General features: G+C 39.9%; 1 protein-coding gene across 10 annotated transcripts in view; it reads right to left on the minus strand.

The window, feature by feature from the left end:
- Positions 1 to 2,573: 2,573 nt before the first annotated feature.
- HDAC5 (histone deacetylase 5) overlaps positions 2,574 to 17,422 on the minus strand; it is a 148,742-nt gene continuing 133,893 nt past the window's right edge. For all 10 annotated transcript variants that reach the window (XM_070727694.1, XM_070727695.1, XM_070727693.1 and 7 more), the window contains 11 exons: positions 16,311 to 16,360; positions 14,172 to 14,279; positions 14,009 to 14,064; positions 13,270 to 13,357; positions 11,853 to 11,972; positions 9,498 to 9,595; positions 8,449 to 8,567; positions 7,609 to 7,742; positions 5,473 to 5,557; positions 3,875 to 4,028; positions 2,574 to 2,741 (listed from right to left, as the gene is read on the minus strand). In XM_070727694.1, the coding sequence (XP_070583795.1) occupies positions 2,702 to 2,741; positions 3,875 to 4,028; positions 5,473 to 5,557; positions 7,609 to 7,742; positions 8,449 to 8,567; positions 9,498 to 9,595; positions 11,853 to 11,972; positions 13,270 to 13,357; positions 14,009 to 14,064; positions 14,172 to 14,279; positions 16,311 to 16,360 (1,052 nt within the window). In that variant the 3' untranslated portion in view covers positions 2,574 to 2,701. The remainder of the gene's footprint in view (positions 2,742 to 3,874; positions 4,029 to 5,472; positions 5,558 to 7,608; positions 7,743 to 8,448; positions 8,568 to 9,497; positions 9,596 to 11,852; positions 11,973 to 13,269; positions 13,358 to 14,008; positions 14,065 to 14,171; positions 14,280 to 16,310; positions 16,361 to 17,422) is intronic.

A 17,422-nucleotide genomic window follows, 5' to 3' on the forward strand; every position in this document is an offset into this window, starting at 1 on the left:
TACCTTTCATAGAAAATATATAATTTACTGCTTCTCGTTTCCCCATCAAACTTGGTTTTCCTTACTTTTCCTCACTTCCAAATATACACTTGTATATATTGAATTTTTAAAAATAATAATAATGAAATTCAGAAATGGTAAGAGCTAAATGATTTAGGATCACTGATGCCTTCTGTATTGAGTGGTCCAGTTTGAACATGGTAATTTTAAATATCCAAAACATGGTATGAGGGAATAGCACATTACGGTACCTAGCAGTGGTCAGGCTGCCACAAGTAGATCTTGGTGGGACAAAGTGTGCATTACCAAGTTGATGGGGGAAGTCTCCAACCCTCCTTATATCTCTCCCTAAGCAGAAAGCTTTTGGCTAATGGGGTGATGAAAAGAAGCTATCTTCATGCATGCACTGTTCGATAAATCAGATGGTATTGAAACAGTGGTCTCCATTGCCACTGAAGGAAAAACAGGAAAGAAAACAGAACATAGCACTGTCAAGACACGACATTCCACTCGTCATGACTATAAGAATAATTATAGGAAAATCTGGAAAGAAATATCACTCACACATGCACACCATGGAACGTTTGGGAGGACTAAACCTAAACAAATGCAGGAATCCTTAAAATAGACCCTGGCAAGGTTTCCATATGTGCACCTAAAAATATCACAGCCTTACCTTCTACACAATTACCCCCTCCCGAGTGCCTCCCCCTCCCACACACAGCTTAGAAATCCCACAGCCCTGGTTAGTGAAAACAGTATCAAGCCCCATCTTTTCCTTTGTTTCATTATCCCTGCTATCAACTTTCCAAAGGAAAGGAGAGTTGGTACGAGTTAAAAAAATACTATTAAATAATACATCTGTAATAAAATTATATACCTTTTTTCTTTATATCCCTTTCTTTTAAAAGCTAAAATTGCTCTGTTTCTCTTTCCCACCTCTTTTTTTGGCTGGTGAAGTAACAGCAAAGAATTCTCTCCTTTTTCTTTTGCTTTGTTTTTTTCTTTATGAATGGACAAACTTTCATCAAAACAGAGTTTGTACAAGTGATACAAGAAATCAAATTATTTACAATAAATGACAAGGAGTCTTTCAAACAATGACAGAGTGGAGGAGGAAGAAAAATAGCGAAAAGAGAGAATGTCAAAGCATTGGTCATGAAACAGTTCACATATGCAAAACTTTTGTTACAAAAAGGATTTTTTGACACACAGAGTGATCCAACTAAGGCGGTCCATCCTTGTAAATAGGCTTGCACGCATATATCGCTTGACAGATTGAGAACTGCAGGCATAAACAGGACACATAATTCAGATGTGCAAATCAAAGCACAGCTGAGTGATTATGCAGTCACACAGAACTGCACTGTGTTGGAAGTGAGTTAATGCTCATCCACAATGATCCCCAGGCTGGTGAGATATTCATGGTTCCTTTGAACACGCCTGGTGCAGGATCAGGGCCAAAACATGCATTGAGGCTGGGGATATATATGTGATTCCTTTCTGTCTTTATATAGGATAATTGTTAACTAGATGGCCAATGAAAAAGGGATAGGGCTGAGGAGGCATGGTGTAAAAATGAACTTACAGAGAAATTAAGGCATTAACAAAAAATGACTTTAAAGGCACGCTTTTTCCCCCTTTCTCCCCACCTTGGGAGCTTTTTCTAGAGCTTAAACCAGAACTATACAAATTGAGAAACAGCTTAGAGCTGAGATGAATAGAGAGACTTAGGCAACAAAGGTAGCATTAAATCCAAATATTTATGAATCTATTTGGGGGGGTAGGAAAGAGAATGAAAATATTAAAAATGGCAAAGTCAGGGGAAAAAGGCATTTTGAAAATTCAGAGCCCGGAGGGGGAGGGGGGATTTTCAACCTCAGTTCATTTCACAAACAACCCAGGAGAGAAGAATGTTAGGATTAGATTTAGGAAGAGGTGAAGTGGGCAAGTCTGGCTCAATGCAAACCGGTCATATGGATGGCCTGCCTAGGATAGTAGAACCTCTGGGGCTCCGTGCTGCATAGGAAAATTCTCTCTGTTCTAGATTCTAAAATGCAAGAGGCAGCTGTGGGTCCCTTTGTTCAGACTGCAATCCATTTCTTTTTCATTCCAAACAAATGAAGGAGGGAAAATTATATATTCATATCTATATATGAATATGGAAGGGGAAAGAGGAGATGAAACTGAATTACAAGAGTTGGAGATGACCAATAAAGATCAGTCAATCCAACAATTCCTTGCTCAGAAAATACACTTCTTTGACACTTTCTCTCAACTGTATGTATGAGTGACAAAGAAACAGAATTTTTTTTTCTCTCCCCAAGAAGCAAAACGGCTTTTCCAGTCCTAAAAAAAGGAGGCAGGTTTAGTGTCCAATGGAGGGAGGAGTGGGGGAGGGAATGATGTCTGAAAAAGGAATAATGGAGATATCCATGTGAAAGCCCCCTCACCAAGTTCCTTCACAAATCTCCAAAGAGTCAGGACAAAATGGTGATGCTGGTGAGAACAAATGCTTGGAGACTAACGCGATCACGCACACACACAGAGGCTCATTTTGTCCAGTGCAACTCTTTTTTTTTCCTTTTTTTTTCTTTTTAATAGATAAAAAATAATAATTTTGTTTTGTTGTTTTAACGAACTCACAAATGACCAATTAAACCCACAGAGTGACAGCTACAGAAATTGAAGTCTTGGCACTTCACAACACTGGTTCAGCCTCCATTGGCTCTTCGACCGATCTGCAGGAGGAAGGCAAAAGAAAGAAAGAAGGCAAAAGAGGAGATTATTAATGGTCAATCACTGTTCCGGAAGTTAACACAGTTACTGGTTTGTGCAGTTGATGAAATCATTTGAAAAGTGTTCGGAAACTTCAGATCGTGCAGAATGCAGCTGCGAGAGCAATTATGGGCTTCTCCAAGTATGCCCATATCACTCCAACACTCCGCAGTCTGCATTGGCTGCCGATCAGTTTCCGGTCACAATTCAAAGTGTTGGTTATGACCTATAAAGCCCTTCATGGCACCGGACCAGAATATCTTCGGGACCGCCTCCTGCCGCACGAATCCCAGCGACCGGTTAGGTCCCACAGAGTTGGCCTTCTCCGGGTCCCGTCGACTAAACAATGTCGTCTGGCGGGACCCAGGGGAAGAGCCTTCTCTGTGGGGGCCCCGACCCTCTGGAACCAGCTCCCCCCTGAGATTAGGATTGCCCCCACCCTCCCTGCCTTTCGTAAACTCCTTAAGACCCACCTCGGCCATCAGGCATGGGGGAACTAAAACACCTCCCCCTTGCCCATGTTGTTTTGTTGATTGATTGACTGTGTGCCTGTTTTTTATATATACTGCTTTTTATGAGATTATTAATTTCAATTGGAACTGGATGGGTGGGCATTGGATTTGGTATTGTGTACTGTACTGTTTTTTATTATTGTTGTGAGCCGCCCCGAGTTTGCGGAGAGGGGCGGCATATAAATCCAATAAACCTAAACCTAAACCATTTGCAAAGGCTGTTCTGATCATAGTAGTAGGGGCTACTACTACCACTTTGAACTGTCCAATTCAAAGACTTTGTGCTGGGTGGAGGCGAGGTCCAATGACAATCCAGCATCTTCCAGATGGGCTTTGACCATTGTTGCACTCATCCTAATTTCTGACAAATTGAAGGGCCAACACACCACACTATAAAGACTAAGACGATGCTTCTCAATCTCAGCAACGTTGGTTGATGTAAATCAAGAAAAGACAGTCAGTCTCCCTAGTGGATATGGGTGTGTGGAAGTCATTCCTGCCCACCAGAAACAGTGGTACACATGATGCTGGAGCAACATGGTTAGGCAGATAAGTCATTAAAAAAAACACCAAAATGAACCTACCGGACATCACAGTCTGCTTTCCCCTGCTCTGTGTCCACTGACAGTGATGCCATTGCACTGACAGTCTCTGCTTCTTCTGCTTCTCCCTTTTGGGCCTCTAGCAACGAACAGCCAACAATTGCTGCAGAACCTTTAACTGAATTCCAATGTTTGCCTGTGTTACAATTGACAAGCACTAGGTTAGAAATTCTAGAACAGGGATGACGAATCTTTTTTGGTTCACGTGCCACAAGGGTGTGTATGGGTGTGCTAGCATGCGTGAACATGGCCACACCCCTTCCCTCCCCCCAACGCATGCATACACACACACGCTGCCCCCTGTGCACACGCACAGGCTTTTCTTAAGCCCGGTAGGCAGTGATGGGTTCATACCGGTGTGGTCCGGAGTGCCATACGGGTGTGAACCCACTGATTTTGGGATTTTCCCCCCAGCAGCTCTGTGTCAGAAGAAGCCCCCACCCACCCACCCCATCTTAATTCTGACCTTTAAACTTCACTCAAAGCATAACTTCGACCATGGTATCCTTCTGCGCCGGCTGGAGGGGTTGGGAGTGGGAAGCACTGTCCTTCAGTGGTTCTCCTCCTACCTCTCCAGTCGGTCACAGTCGGTGTTAGTGGGGGGGTCAGAGGTTGACCTCCTGGTCTCTCCCTTGTGGGGTGCCTCAGGGGTCAGTTCTCTCCCCCCTGCTATTTAATATCTACATGAAACCGCTGGGCGAGATCATCCAGGGGCATGGGGTGAGCTATCATCAGTACACTGATGATATCCAGCTGTACATCTCCACCCCATGTCCAGTCAATGAAGCAGTGGAAGTGATGTGCCGGTGCCTGGAGACTGTTAGGGTCTGGATGGGTGTCAACAGACTCAAACTCAACCCTGATAAGATGGAGTGGCTGTTGGTTTTGCCTCCCAAGAACAATTCCATCTGTCCGTCCATCACCCGGGGGGGGGGGAATTACTGACCCCCTCAGAGAGGGTCCACAACTTGGGCATCCTCCTCAATCCACAGCTAACATTAGAGAACCATCTTTCGGCTATGGCGAGGGGGGCGTTTGCCCAGGTTCGCCTGGTGCACCAGTTGTGGCCCTACCTGGACCGGGAGTTACTGCTCACAGTCACTCATGCCCTCATCACCTCGAGGTTCTACTAAGGGGCTACTAAGTCAAGTTTAAACCCTAAATGTTATGGCTGTGAATTATATGGTAGCATCTAACTCCTCACATGGTAAAATGTTCAAGGTTTTTATTTTAAACCACTAACACTTTTTTTGCAACATTAATTTTAGATTAGTTGAGAATACTGCAAATGCCATGTTGAATATAAAGAGCAACCTGCCTTTTACAAGCATGTTGCCAACCCCTGTTCTTCATACCAATATGCTGATTGGGGAACTCTGGGAATTGAAATTCATTTTACTTAAAGCTACACAGATTAATAAGTGCTGTTTAATATTACACAGGGGCGGCATATAAATCCAATAAACCTAACCCCAACCTAGATATAGAATAAATCACCAGTTCAAGCTTTTCTTTAACAAATCCCTTTTTTTCATTAAAAAAATACAACATGAAGCCAAGAGCATGCCCCCAAAACTCACTCTGGATTTCAATGACATTCTCCAATGTAGCAATGGCATTTGAATTGGGTTTTTGTTGCAATAGAGCTTGATTCAATTGTTCCAACTGCAACCAAAGAAACTCGAGTTTAGTTTTTTTATTTCCAGTCTGGATAGAATTCATGAGAAAAGATAAATAGTTCAAATAGCTGGGAGCCCAAGAAAAAAGGTGCATGTAAAAATTATTGGGGAAATTGACAATTCTATCTCAATTTCCCACAAAGCCTTCGTGTACCATTCCATCCATTTAATATTGTGAATTTATGAACATTGTTTTTATTTAGGTATGATTGACTTTTTTTATTTGTTTGATTATATTTAATAACAAGGTACATGTGCTTAAATGTAACAATTTCCGTGTCTCCTTGTGCTCTGCATCTAGTATTGGATATAGTACAGTATTCACCAAGACTTTATTATTTTGCTGCCAAAAATCATAATCAGATTTAGAGAAAAACTAAACACTCTTAGGAGAGTATTAGAATTCTAAATAAGATTCTAGAAAAATAGCTAAAACAAACCATATTGTTTCAAACATGTTATAAATGCTTCCAGGCATAGGCTGAATTCTGGTGACCAGGATATCTACTGATCAAAGGAAGTATGAATCTGGTTTGGATGTCTCCATCAAGGGGGAATTGTAGAAGGGCATGTTCTATACTTCTACCTCTCTGGAATCACTGTGGGAAAACGTTTTAGGCAATGGGGGTTTTTTGGCGGGGGTGGTGGTTGTATTTACAATTCAATACTGCAGAGGAAAGGACATGGTATCGGTCACGAGAAAAAGCTTCTATTTTGTGGCCATCAATGCTCCTTCATCTTTCATTATTTTTGATTTTTGATAACTTATTTTTAAATTTTCATTACTGCAATATGGATGAAAATTCTCACAGCTCTTTTGAGAGACTTTTGCGTCTATTGGTGTTCCGAGAATGCCACAATTGGTTGTCTGCATAGAATAGCAAGGAAATGCTGTGATCCCACAATTTAGAAGGATAGCAATTTGGATCATTTAGATATGCCATTAACATAGAAGCTGATAAGCAGGGGTACTAAAAGGAGCTTTGGTAGTGAGTGCAGTATGCAAGCTGCTTCTGCTGACTGCTGGCTATACTGTAATTCATCAGTTCAAATCTCACCAGGTTCAAGGTTGATTCAGCCTTCCATCCTTTCGAGGTGGGTAAAATGAGGACCCAGATTGTTAGGGGCAATATGTTGACATTAGAGAGGGCTGTAAAAGCATTGAAGCAGTATATAAGTCTAAGTGCTGTTGTTATTGCTATCCCCTTTTGAGTTGTAATCACGTTTGAGAGAACTCTTGCATATTGCACCTGAATTATATGAAGTACCGGTAGTTTTTAACTTCTTCATGAGGCTTCCAGATTTGGTCTTGGATACAGGATAAAAAATTGCCTTAATTAAGAAATATTTTTATTAGAATTGAGGACTATTAGAGGATACTGGATATTATAAGAAAATATTTTTTATTTTGCTTTAATGTCTCTATTTCCCCCCATACTCTTCTAGAAATGTGATATTTTTATATTTATATCTCATAAACTCTGCAAGCATATTTAAAAGAGATCTGCATTTTCCCTTCTATCTATTTTCATGACTCATTCATTTTTTTCTCTAACCATGATTAGAGGCCTTCTTACATACATTGATCCATTTCCTATACTGTACACAAAAATATATATTTTATCAATTTCAGGATGACCTTTCTGCAGACCACCATTAAAGATGTCATGAGTCAACTAATTGAATGCTTTCTACTTAAAGACATACCCTTTCCTAAAGGATAGTCCTTTTTAAGAGCTTATTAGATATTTGCTTACTAGCCCACTCTGTGTTCAGAATATTTATAAAGATGATACCTTTTGCAAGGCTTTAACAATTAATTTTTGTCTTGACTTTAATACTTTTAAATTACTATTTCTTGTAATAATATTTAGCTACCTTTGCTTTAAATAGAGAGATGCATTGGATACATTAACCACTCTTGAGTTATTTGTAAAAAAAAATAAAGCAGAGTACAGATAAATAAATATCTTTTGATGTTTCCATTCCAAGCTCAACTGATACTTTTCCAGCACTTTCTGTGTTACTTGTACTCACTTCAAGGCCAAGCAAGGCAGAGACACAGGCTTCAGAGGCATCACAGATGGCAGTCAGATCATGACCACCTTCTAAAGCTAGGACAACACGCCCATCGGCTAGATCCATCAGTTGTTTGGTCAGGTGCCCAAAACCTACATGATCAAGAAGGAAATACAAATTATTGATTTCTGTGATAGCTTTTACATTGCTCTTTGCTAGAAATTGAAGAAAGTCATGGATGTCTATTGTGATGAAAAAAAGTCATGGATGTCTATTGTGATGAAAAACAGTATCTTCAACATTTATGAAGACAGCAATCAAGCTACTTGGAATGTGAAAGTAGGCTTAAATAGTCTTCAAGCCACTCTGTGTTCTGGGTTTTTAATAATGCTTGTATGAGATACACACTTCAAAAGATCAAGGAAGTAGAAATAAATGATCTCCATGGAAAAATCATTAGATAAAAAGAGCTCCAGCTCCAGCTGTTGTGGCATCATTTAAACACATGGAGAGACTAGAGCTCAGAAACACAGTACACAAGCTTTTCTTGGCACTGCAATTAATAAGGCTGGGAAGGGCATGTCAGAAAACTATGACTTGTAAAAGGTAGTTGTATTATTGTCAATAAGACACCCTCCTATATTCATACTCGTTTTGAAATTCTAACCTGACAAATGTCTTTTGCTAAGCTTAGGAAACCTATGGAAACACTGGAATTTTAAAGCAAACTACTTTAGCTCCATAATGGAAGTTAACTGGGAAATCTATTCATATCTTTCCCAACTAGTCTGTGCAAAGTTTTCTCTATTTATAAACTAAATTTATAAAGGGACCTTGCCCCACGTTCCTTACACTCACATTTGGCTGTGACGGAATATCCACCCAACGGGGACAAGTGTCCCTCAACAGCATCGAAGCCAGCAGAAACAAGGACCATATCTGGGGAAAACTCGTGGGCTATAGGCATCACCACAGTCCTGGAGGACACAAAACAGCTCTCAGATTTCTCTTAGGTACAGGAGGCAGGACAGCATTAACTCTGGATTAATTGCAATGTATGGGTTAGGACAATTCTAGCTATTTCAGCTTTCCCATCTGAGTCTTTGCAACTTTCTCCAATGCACTTAATTAAACTGGCTACATATTTGTAGACAAGCCTTCCTCAACGTGGCATCATTCATAATTTTAACCTACACAGTACATTATTAGCCTGGCTTTTGGCCTTCAATGCTAGAAATCAGAAATCAGAGATTAAGAATAATCACGGGCTATTAGAAGGTTTCTCCTAATTGTACTCAACAATTTTTAGAGTGGGAACTGTGTTAGTCTGCTGAAGCAAAACCAACAAGCAAATCTTGTGTCCCTGAATTAATTGCAAAACCAACAAGCAAATCTTGTGTCTGAATTTTATAGCATAATATGAACATACATGAATAAACCAATGTTCCACAAAAGTCTATGAGATCTGCAATAGCAATAGGCAGAGACAGTCACCTCAAGCAATAAATGCTAAGAAGTGGCAACAGAACATAGATGGAGAAAACTGTGGGGCAGCGTGTCTTGGTTGCTCTAATGTAGCAACATAATGAAAAAAACCATCCCATTGCCAGAGTTGAAGTGAGAAGGACAGTCAGCTAATTTTCATCTCATTAGGAAAAGTCTTGGACTATCCCAGGTATTAAGTAAGTACCTAAGAAATTTTTGCTTTCTAGAATATTGCCACAAAGCAGAAGAGGAAAAAATGCATTTGACAGTATTAGGACACTATTGTTATCATGTAAACTTTGAAAATGACAAGCCACCCCTTGGCATATTCCAGGAGAAAAACAGAATGTTCTGGGCTTATCAAAACATTCCTGGTTGGGCCACAGAGCTTTATACATTCTTACTGTGGATAGTAAACCTACCTGAAGGCTGTTAGATATTCCACATCACCAATAGGGGGATCCACTCCACCAGTCCAGGCAATGTTTACATTGTAACCTACACCCATCCCGCTACCAACCTGGAAGAAAGAAACATGGTGGATTACAAAAGCTATCAGCCATAGGGTTTGCCATGCTGTAAACTGCCAAGGTGTGGGGAGAAAAGATATGTAGGAATAAATCCCAGTGAGGGGAGCCATGCATTACCAGATTCAAGTGAGTAACAATGAATAGGAGAATTGCTGAGTAATATTTAAGTATGGCAGAGGGTGGGCAGATTGGTAAAAATCTGGCTTGGGTAAACTTTATAAGCATTTAAGTATCAAACAGTTATGGCATATTTTAGATAAACATTTTTTAAAAATGTCTAGTGGATAAGGCATTAAGCTAAAGACCAGGAAACTAAATCCTGCCTTAGGTATAGAGGTCAGTTGGATGACTTTTACATTCTCTCAGCCTAATTTACCTCACAAGGATTGGATGGTGTGCAAAAATTAGGAAGAGAAATGAGATGTTCACATTCTGAGTTACTTATAAAAAATAATAAAGATAACAACATATTTTTTAAAAATTCGCAGTTCACTCACAACTTAATAAATTCACATATTTTTGTACATAAACTTTCCCAAATTACACTTGGTAAGTAATTTTCTTAAATACAACAGGGTGTTTGGTACATAATATTAAAATATCTACCTTTTATATAACCAGTGTTCTTTCTCTTTCACACACTGTTTTATACAACGTCAGAGATACTGATTATTGGAGACCAATGTGTCAGGCGTCGAACCAAGAGTAACACATAGGATAGTGTTGGCAAAACCTTTCAGCATCGAATGCCAAAACAGGAGCGTGTGTGTGCTGTAAACCGGAAAAGTAGCTCCCTGGCGTATATGCATGTGCTGGAAAACCGAGCTTCCATTTACTGGCTGCTGTTCTTCCAGTTTCTGGTGCACATACACGCGCAAAGACCAGCTGGCCAGCATGCGTGCACACACCAGAACCAGAAACTCAACTTCTCAGCAAGCGCATGTGTACCAGGCAGCTGCTCTTCTGGTTTCCAGTGCTCCCGTGCATGCGAAGACCCACTGGTCAGCACTCATGTGTGTGCTGGAACCCACAAGAGCAATGGGAAACAGCTGGCATGCCCAGAGAGATGGCTCTGCATGCCACTTCCGCCATGCGTGCCATAGGTTCGCCATAGGGATTCTTCCAAGTTGAGTTACTGTTTCAGATACAGACAAAATCTTGCCAGACTGAAGATTCTACTAACCCAATCTACAACACACTCTGAAAATTATTAAAAAGGGGCTCTCATCACCTTCCCATCAGATATAACATCTGGACCAAGTTGCCTCTTAGTCCTCTGGAATTAAACCCCTTCCCTCCTGGAAATCTCCATCTTCATGAATTATGTTTATATTGTGACCAGTTCAATTTGAGAACCGTATTCCCATTTTTTGCTTGTAAGGAAATGCATGGCATTTCCTTACTGTTTACTATCAATATTGCTCTTGAAATACAACAGAGTCAGTGGAAAACTACCAGCCACTCTCCTTTTCAAGCTTTACATGGAGTACAAAGGTTCTGCCCACATAAAGTGGTGTCTTCAGAACAAAGAGACAACTCAATGACTTTGTTCTTTTTCTTTTGGATTTAAAGTACTGGACAAGCCTCTTAGTTTTTTTCCTCTCTCTACTACAAAACCACATAGTGTGAACAGAGGGGGCTTGCCTTGAATGTTTTTCCAATACAGATAATTCTTGACTTACAACTGTTCATTTAGTGACAGTTCAAAGTTATATCACTAAAAAAAGTGACTTATGACCATTTTTCATACAACAGTTGCAGTATCCCCATGGTCACATGATCAAAAGTCTGACAGTTGGCAACTGACTCACATTTATGACAAATTTAGTGTCATGTGATCCACTTTTGTGATCTTCTGACAAGCAAAAGTAGATTAGCAAACCAGATTTCACTTAGCAACTGCAACAACTAGCTAGCGGAGCCCAGCGCAATTATACTACTGCATTTGTGCAGGTAGCAAAATTGGGTGTGGAGGCATAGGTGCGTCTGTGTTTCGGCGCATTTTTTTTCTTCCACTCATGCACGGAAACAAAAAAACATGCTGAAACATGGGTGTACTTGCATCTCCGTGTGCAATTTTGCTATCTGTACAGGTGCAGTGGCATAATTGCTCTGGACTCCGTTAGCACGCAGAACCCCGGGGGCGAGCACACATCACCGTTCCACTCTGGCAGCCCACCTCTGGTTCCACCTTTAGCATCTCTTTTTCTACAAATCAGATTTTTAAAAATAAAGGAATACACATACCTCTTCAGGAGCTCCACTGCCTGGAAAGAAATTTCCATTATCGTAACGGTGAAGGGAAATGTACAGAACACTGGGGTCGCTGTAGAATGCCTGCTGGGTTCCATTGCCATGATGGATATCCTATCAACACAAAGTAGAACTTAAGTAGAAGAATCAGCTTGGGATGCGCACCATGGTGCATGTAGGCAGCAAGACATTCCCAGCTCTCTTCAGTTATATTGGTGGACATTACATTTTTAAAAATGCACCTTTGTAAAACCAACAAATCTCATAAGATGTTGGTGTTTTCACATAATTTGCAAAAGTTCAGACATGAATGCCAAAATTTCATGGAGATTAATATTCTCACACAAGATTCCAAGATTCCCAAAAGAATGTGCTACACAGACATGTGACATCTCAGCTCTTAAAATACTATATTTTTGGAGTATAATACGCACCTCCCCCCCCCCCAAAAAAAGAGGCTGAAAATTTGGGTGCATCATATACTCTAAATGTAGCTTTTGTTTTCAGCCCTAGTGCAGCGCTAACGATCTTCCTGCCTTGCAGGCTTTTTCATTGCTAATCTCTCCGAAGAATGTTTTTTTCCCCCCAGCCCTAAGTCTTGCAGGCTTTTTTTCCATTGTTACTTGCTCCGAATAGTGGCTTTTTCCAGCCCTAATGAGGTTCTAACAATCTTACCCACTCTTGCCGCCTTTTTCATTGCTACTCTCTCCCAAGGCTTTTTCCAGCCAGAAGTCTTTGCAGGCTATTTTCATTGCTGCTCGCTAAGAATAAGGTTTTTTTAAGCCCTAACAGGAGATAAACTAATGTGCTGAAGCTGACCAGACTAAGGACGCTAGCCAGATTAATGCTTGGTAGGCAGATTTTACCCTCTATTTTCTTCCCTCAAAACTAAGATGTGTTTTATATGCTGATGTGTCTTATAATCCAAAAAATACAGTAATAGAACCTGAAAAATTGCTGATGCTATCATACCTAAGATAAGGCTCAAGTCAAGGTAGAGATAATGTCCAAGGAGGACATTAAAAGTTGATGTATTAAGAGCTTCAGAAGAAATCCATGAGTTTGGACAAAGAGCCTGAAGACAAATCTTATTGTTCCTTTAAATATGGCTGCTGCTGCTGCTGCTGTCAAATTGAGTAAAATGTCAGTAGTGCTGATATTTTCTCTTATTTTCTGTGACTTTCTATGAATTTCATGCTCAAGAGTTCAGATTTTGAGTATCAGACAGTGGGCTTTGAATAACAAGCAAGCTTTCTGGATCTATTCCTTCCTTCTTATCAGATGTGGAGGAAATTCTTATTGAGGGAATGGCAGTTATCTTTCTTGGCACGGCAGTTAGAACATGGCAAAGATCTTTAACCGAAGGGAGTAAAATGACCAATGGAGTAGGGGGGGGGGGGGGAAACCTTACCCAATCCACAATGAGGATTTTATTGATGGCAAGCTTTTGTTGTAGAAGCTTAGCAGTAATGGCAACAGAGTTGAAGAAGCAAAAGCCCCTAAACAAAATGAAAAGGAAAAATGGCATTATTGGAGCAGGAGAGATAAGCAGCCTAAGAACTTATATACTCTAACAAAATAAGGTCTCCCTAAGCCCAACATTCTTCATTACAGCAAGTATCCAGATTTCATGAAAGATATGCTCATTGGTATATCATCTGTCTAAGTGATTCTAACAGGTACTAGATTCAGCATCTCACCTCTCCAGTTAATACTAGGATAAAGCCTTGCCTAAAATCCTGGAATGCTCCTGCCACTAAATGAAAGAAGCAATAATACTTGTTTGATGGCATCTATTCTTATTTGACCTTTAAAAAAATGCTACTTCTAGTAGCAGGCACCACAGAATACTATGAAAAATAATATTCTTATCACCTTTTATACATCTATTGTGTATACATATTTGGGGGGTATAGGTATCTAAGTAAAGTAAGTAAACAAGTTTTTCATTAACAGATCAAATGTGGAGTATTACTCGAGAAAAAAGAGATGGAATTTCATTGGACAAGGCACATAAATAGCTTTTTAAAAATGCATCCTTACTTATTCCACTTTCCCAAAAGAATTCATTTTAGAAAATGTAACATTTTTACATATTTTGCAGTAGTTAAATGTAGATATTTTCCCCTCATTTTATAGTATATACTTACATGGCAGTAGACTCTTCTGCATGGTGACCTGGAGGTCGGATGACAGCATATCCATTCTAAGGATGAAAAAGTCATGCATCTTTAATAATGTGTTCATTACATTATGATTAGCACAACCACATTTAATGCACCCCTTTGTCAATGGATTCAAAGGAGAATTTACCTTAAGTTCCCCTGATGCCACTTTAAAGGACAGCTCCAGCAAACAGCCAACAGCCATGCGGACTGCACTGGATGAATGCATCTCGTTCCACACTGTGTCACTGTCAACCTGTTATGAAAGTTTATCATAGATTACAGGAGTTGCAAAAGCTAAAGCGTATAACCATCCAAGTTGGCCCGATCATTTCCATCTTTGATTACCATCATGCTTTTAGTTTAGAAATGCATACATAATACTTGTTCCTTCTATTTTTTCCCCACAATAACACTGCAAGGGGTGGGGTTAGAAGGGTGATTGGCCCAAAGTCATCCAGTAGTTTCCGTGGCTGAACATGTACAACAGTGGTCCCCAAACTTGGCAACTTTATAAGACTTATGGACTTCCAGACTTCTCTAGCCAGCATAACTGGCTGAAGAATTCTGCAAGTTGAACTCCACAAATCTTAAAGTTGCCAAGTTTGAAGACCTATGATGTACAAGAATTGTGATTTCCTCATTTCTAGGCCAACAGTTTAACCACTACTTCACATTCAGTGTGGGAGATTTTGTCCTCTATATGAGAGGCTTTAGGAGATGAGGGAAGTAACCAGGGGTGGGCTACTGCTTGGATTGGGGGGGGGACACAGTGGGGTAGCAAAAATGGAGCTCCATCCTAGAACACCCAATTTGCACTGAAAGATGTTGAAAGAAAATTCATAAGCCACATCCACAGTGTGGTAGTAAAAATTTTGGTAGTCCTTCACTGGAAGTAACCATTTGTTATTTGACAGGTAATAGAAATGGTGCTGTAATGAGAGCTGTTCTTGGGGGCTTTTCTTCCTATGCAAACAAGCCGCAAAGAGTCACCTTGAATAAGAAGGGCGGCCTATAATTTTGTACATAAAATAAAATAAAAATAAAATTGTTACAAGTAAAATGGAATGCACACAGGATTCAGGAAAGTGACAAAGGCACATCCTTTTCAACAGATTTCTCAATTGCTAACTTTTATGCAGATTTTACTCTGTTAGTTCTTGCTGACTATAGGGGGCAATGCTCTTCTCCGTTTCAAGGTCATTGAGGCAGCCCTGTCCGAAGACATTTCTGCAGTTGCCAGCAGGATGTCACAAAGCACTGTTAGTTTCCCACCATAGTGGTACCCATTTATCTACTTGCATTTGCATGCTATCAAACTTTAGGTGGGGCGATGATGGGAGTCTATCCCATTGCATGGCTGACAAACCCAGCAATTAAACTGCTGCCCCAGCTTGTTAATAAAACTGATTTAATGATGTCGATGTTTAATTTTATGCTAGTTTTAACATTCTTTTTATTTTCATATTTTATCTTTTGTATTTGAACTGTCTTGAGTCAGAGATGGGTTCCTCCCGGTTCGGATCAGTTCTATAGAACCAGTGGTAACATGGCAGCTTGGATTGCTGAAACTGGCAGCAACCTAGGCCTGCCAGGTCCCCAAGCCAGTTTTCTCGATGACGGCATATATGCCACCATCTTGTTTTTTGATTCTGTACATGCACAGTGGGTCATTTCTGGGAAGCGGTGCGCACGAGCGAGTGAAGCAAGTTTGTTTGTGCAAAACGTGCACTTTCCTCGTGATGTGAACCAGTGGGGAAAGTAAGTAGAATCCACCCGTCTTGAGTGCTGTATTGATAAAAAGACAGGATATATATTCCATTTAAAAAAATAATAGAAATAAATGAGAGATGCAGCTGAGGCCCCATTCATCACTTTATTGCTTGCAGGCAATAGATAATTGCTATATAGGGTTCTTGTGGGTATTCAATAAAATGTAGGATGAAGATAAGAAACAACAAACCCAAAAGGAATGATTTTTAAAGCCGTTTCGGTACGATTCAAGGACACATGAAAAGATCAAGAAGATGCAATTAAAATATAATGTAGAGAAATATTTTATATCAAACTCAATCTTTTGTTCTCCAGGTTTCCTATTGAAGCTCTATTGGCTTTCAAGGAGGGTCATGTTCTGTCACAGATGAAAACTACATCTGTTTGTTACTGACTTGAAGCCTTATTCCTAGAAATTAAATGAATTGTATAGCAGAAATGAAGCTTTGAGCTGGAATATGGAAGGCTTTCATTTCCTGCCATCTGATTTTACTGGGAACCGTATTTCACTCACCCCGATTCCACCACACGGGAGGACAGCATACATCTTCTGACTAAGGGGACCTAAGAGGAGAAGCAAAGAAGAGAAAAGGGGGTATGCATGCCACATATATACCAGTTACATCAGTGGTCCCCAAACTACGGCCCGTGGGCCACATGCGGCCCGCTGAGGCCATTTATCTGGCCCGCGGGGTGATGGTGTATTTTCCCCCCTCTTAACATGCATTCAGACAACACAGTGTACCATCTAATTTTCCATGAATAAAATGCGGTATTCTGTTAGTAACTAATATCAATCATCAAAAAAGTTGCAAAAGGTTTTTTTTCTAATTTTGTCATCCAGTTACATTCATTTTCTTTTAATTAAATTCCCTCCTTAACGTTCCTTCAAAAAGTACAACACCAATTATATTTCTACCTTATTAACCATTATGCCAAAATGCTTCTTTCTTTCTTTATACATTTTTCTATAAGCCAAAAAACCTTGTATAGCCAATCAGGTGTTAACAAAAGAAAATTAAAAACAAAACATAAACATATATGAATTTCAGACTTCTTTCCCCCCCCCCCCTCTAAATAGTACGTTCCAATTTTGTTTTTTACTTTAAAATAAGGTATGTGCAGTGTGCATAAGGATTTGTTCATAGTTTTTTTTACAGTCCAGCCCTCCAACAGTCTGAGGGACAGTGAACTGGCCCCCTGTGTAAAAGGTTTGGGGACCCCTGACTTACATTGTACATAAGATTAAAATTCATTTCCATTACATTTTTTGTGTGTCTATTTTTACTGCCATAGAAAGAACAAAATTATAATCTTTATAGTACAGGATTCAACTGGGCAACTTTACATTCCATTACTTCTTTTAAAAATGCTCATAGTGGGTTATAACTCATCAGTTTAATAGCCCATAATTTTGAAAAAGCCAAAAGCTCTAAAATAGTTAAACAGGCATCGATCAAAGAGCCCCTCCCCTTAAATTCTATCTAACTTGCCCTAAAAATTGAGACTCTTCCCATTATGTGCAAATGCTCACTGCCTCACTCATTCCATCTCCCACTGCTGGAAAATACAGTCCACTGCCATCAAAAGTTTCCCTATCTGATACAGGAGTTTAAAAAGACAGAC

Source organism: Erythrolamprus reginae, chromosome Z (assembly GCF_031021105.1).
Source record: "Erythrolamprus reginae isolate rEryReg1 chromosome Z, rEryReg1.hap1, whole genome shotgun sequence".
NCBI classification, from domain to species: Eukaryota; Metazoa; Chordata; class Lepidosauria; order Squamata; family Dipsadidae; genus Erythrolamprus; species Erythrolamprus reginae.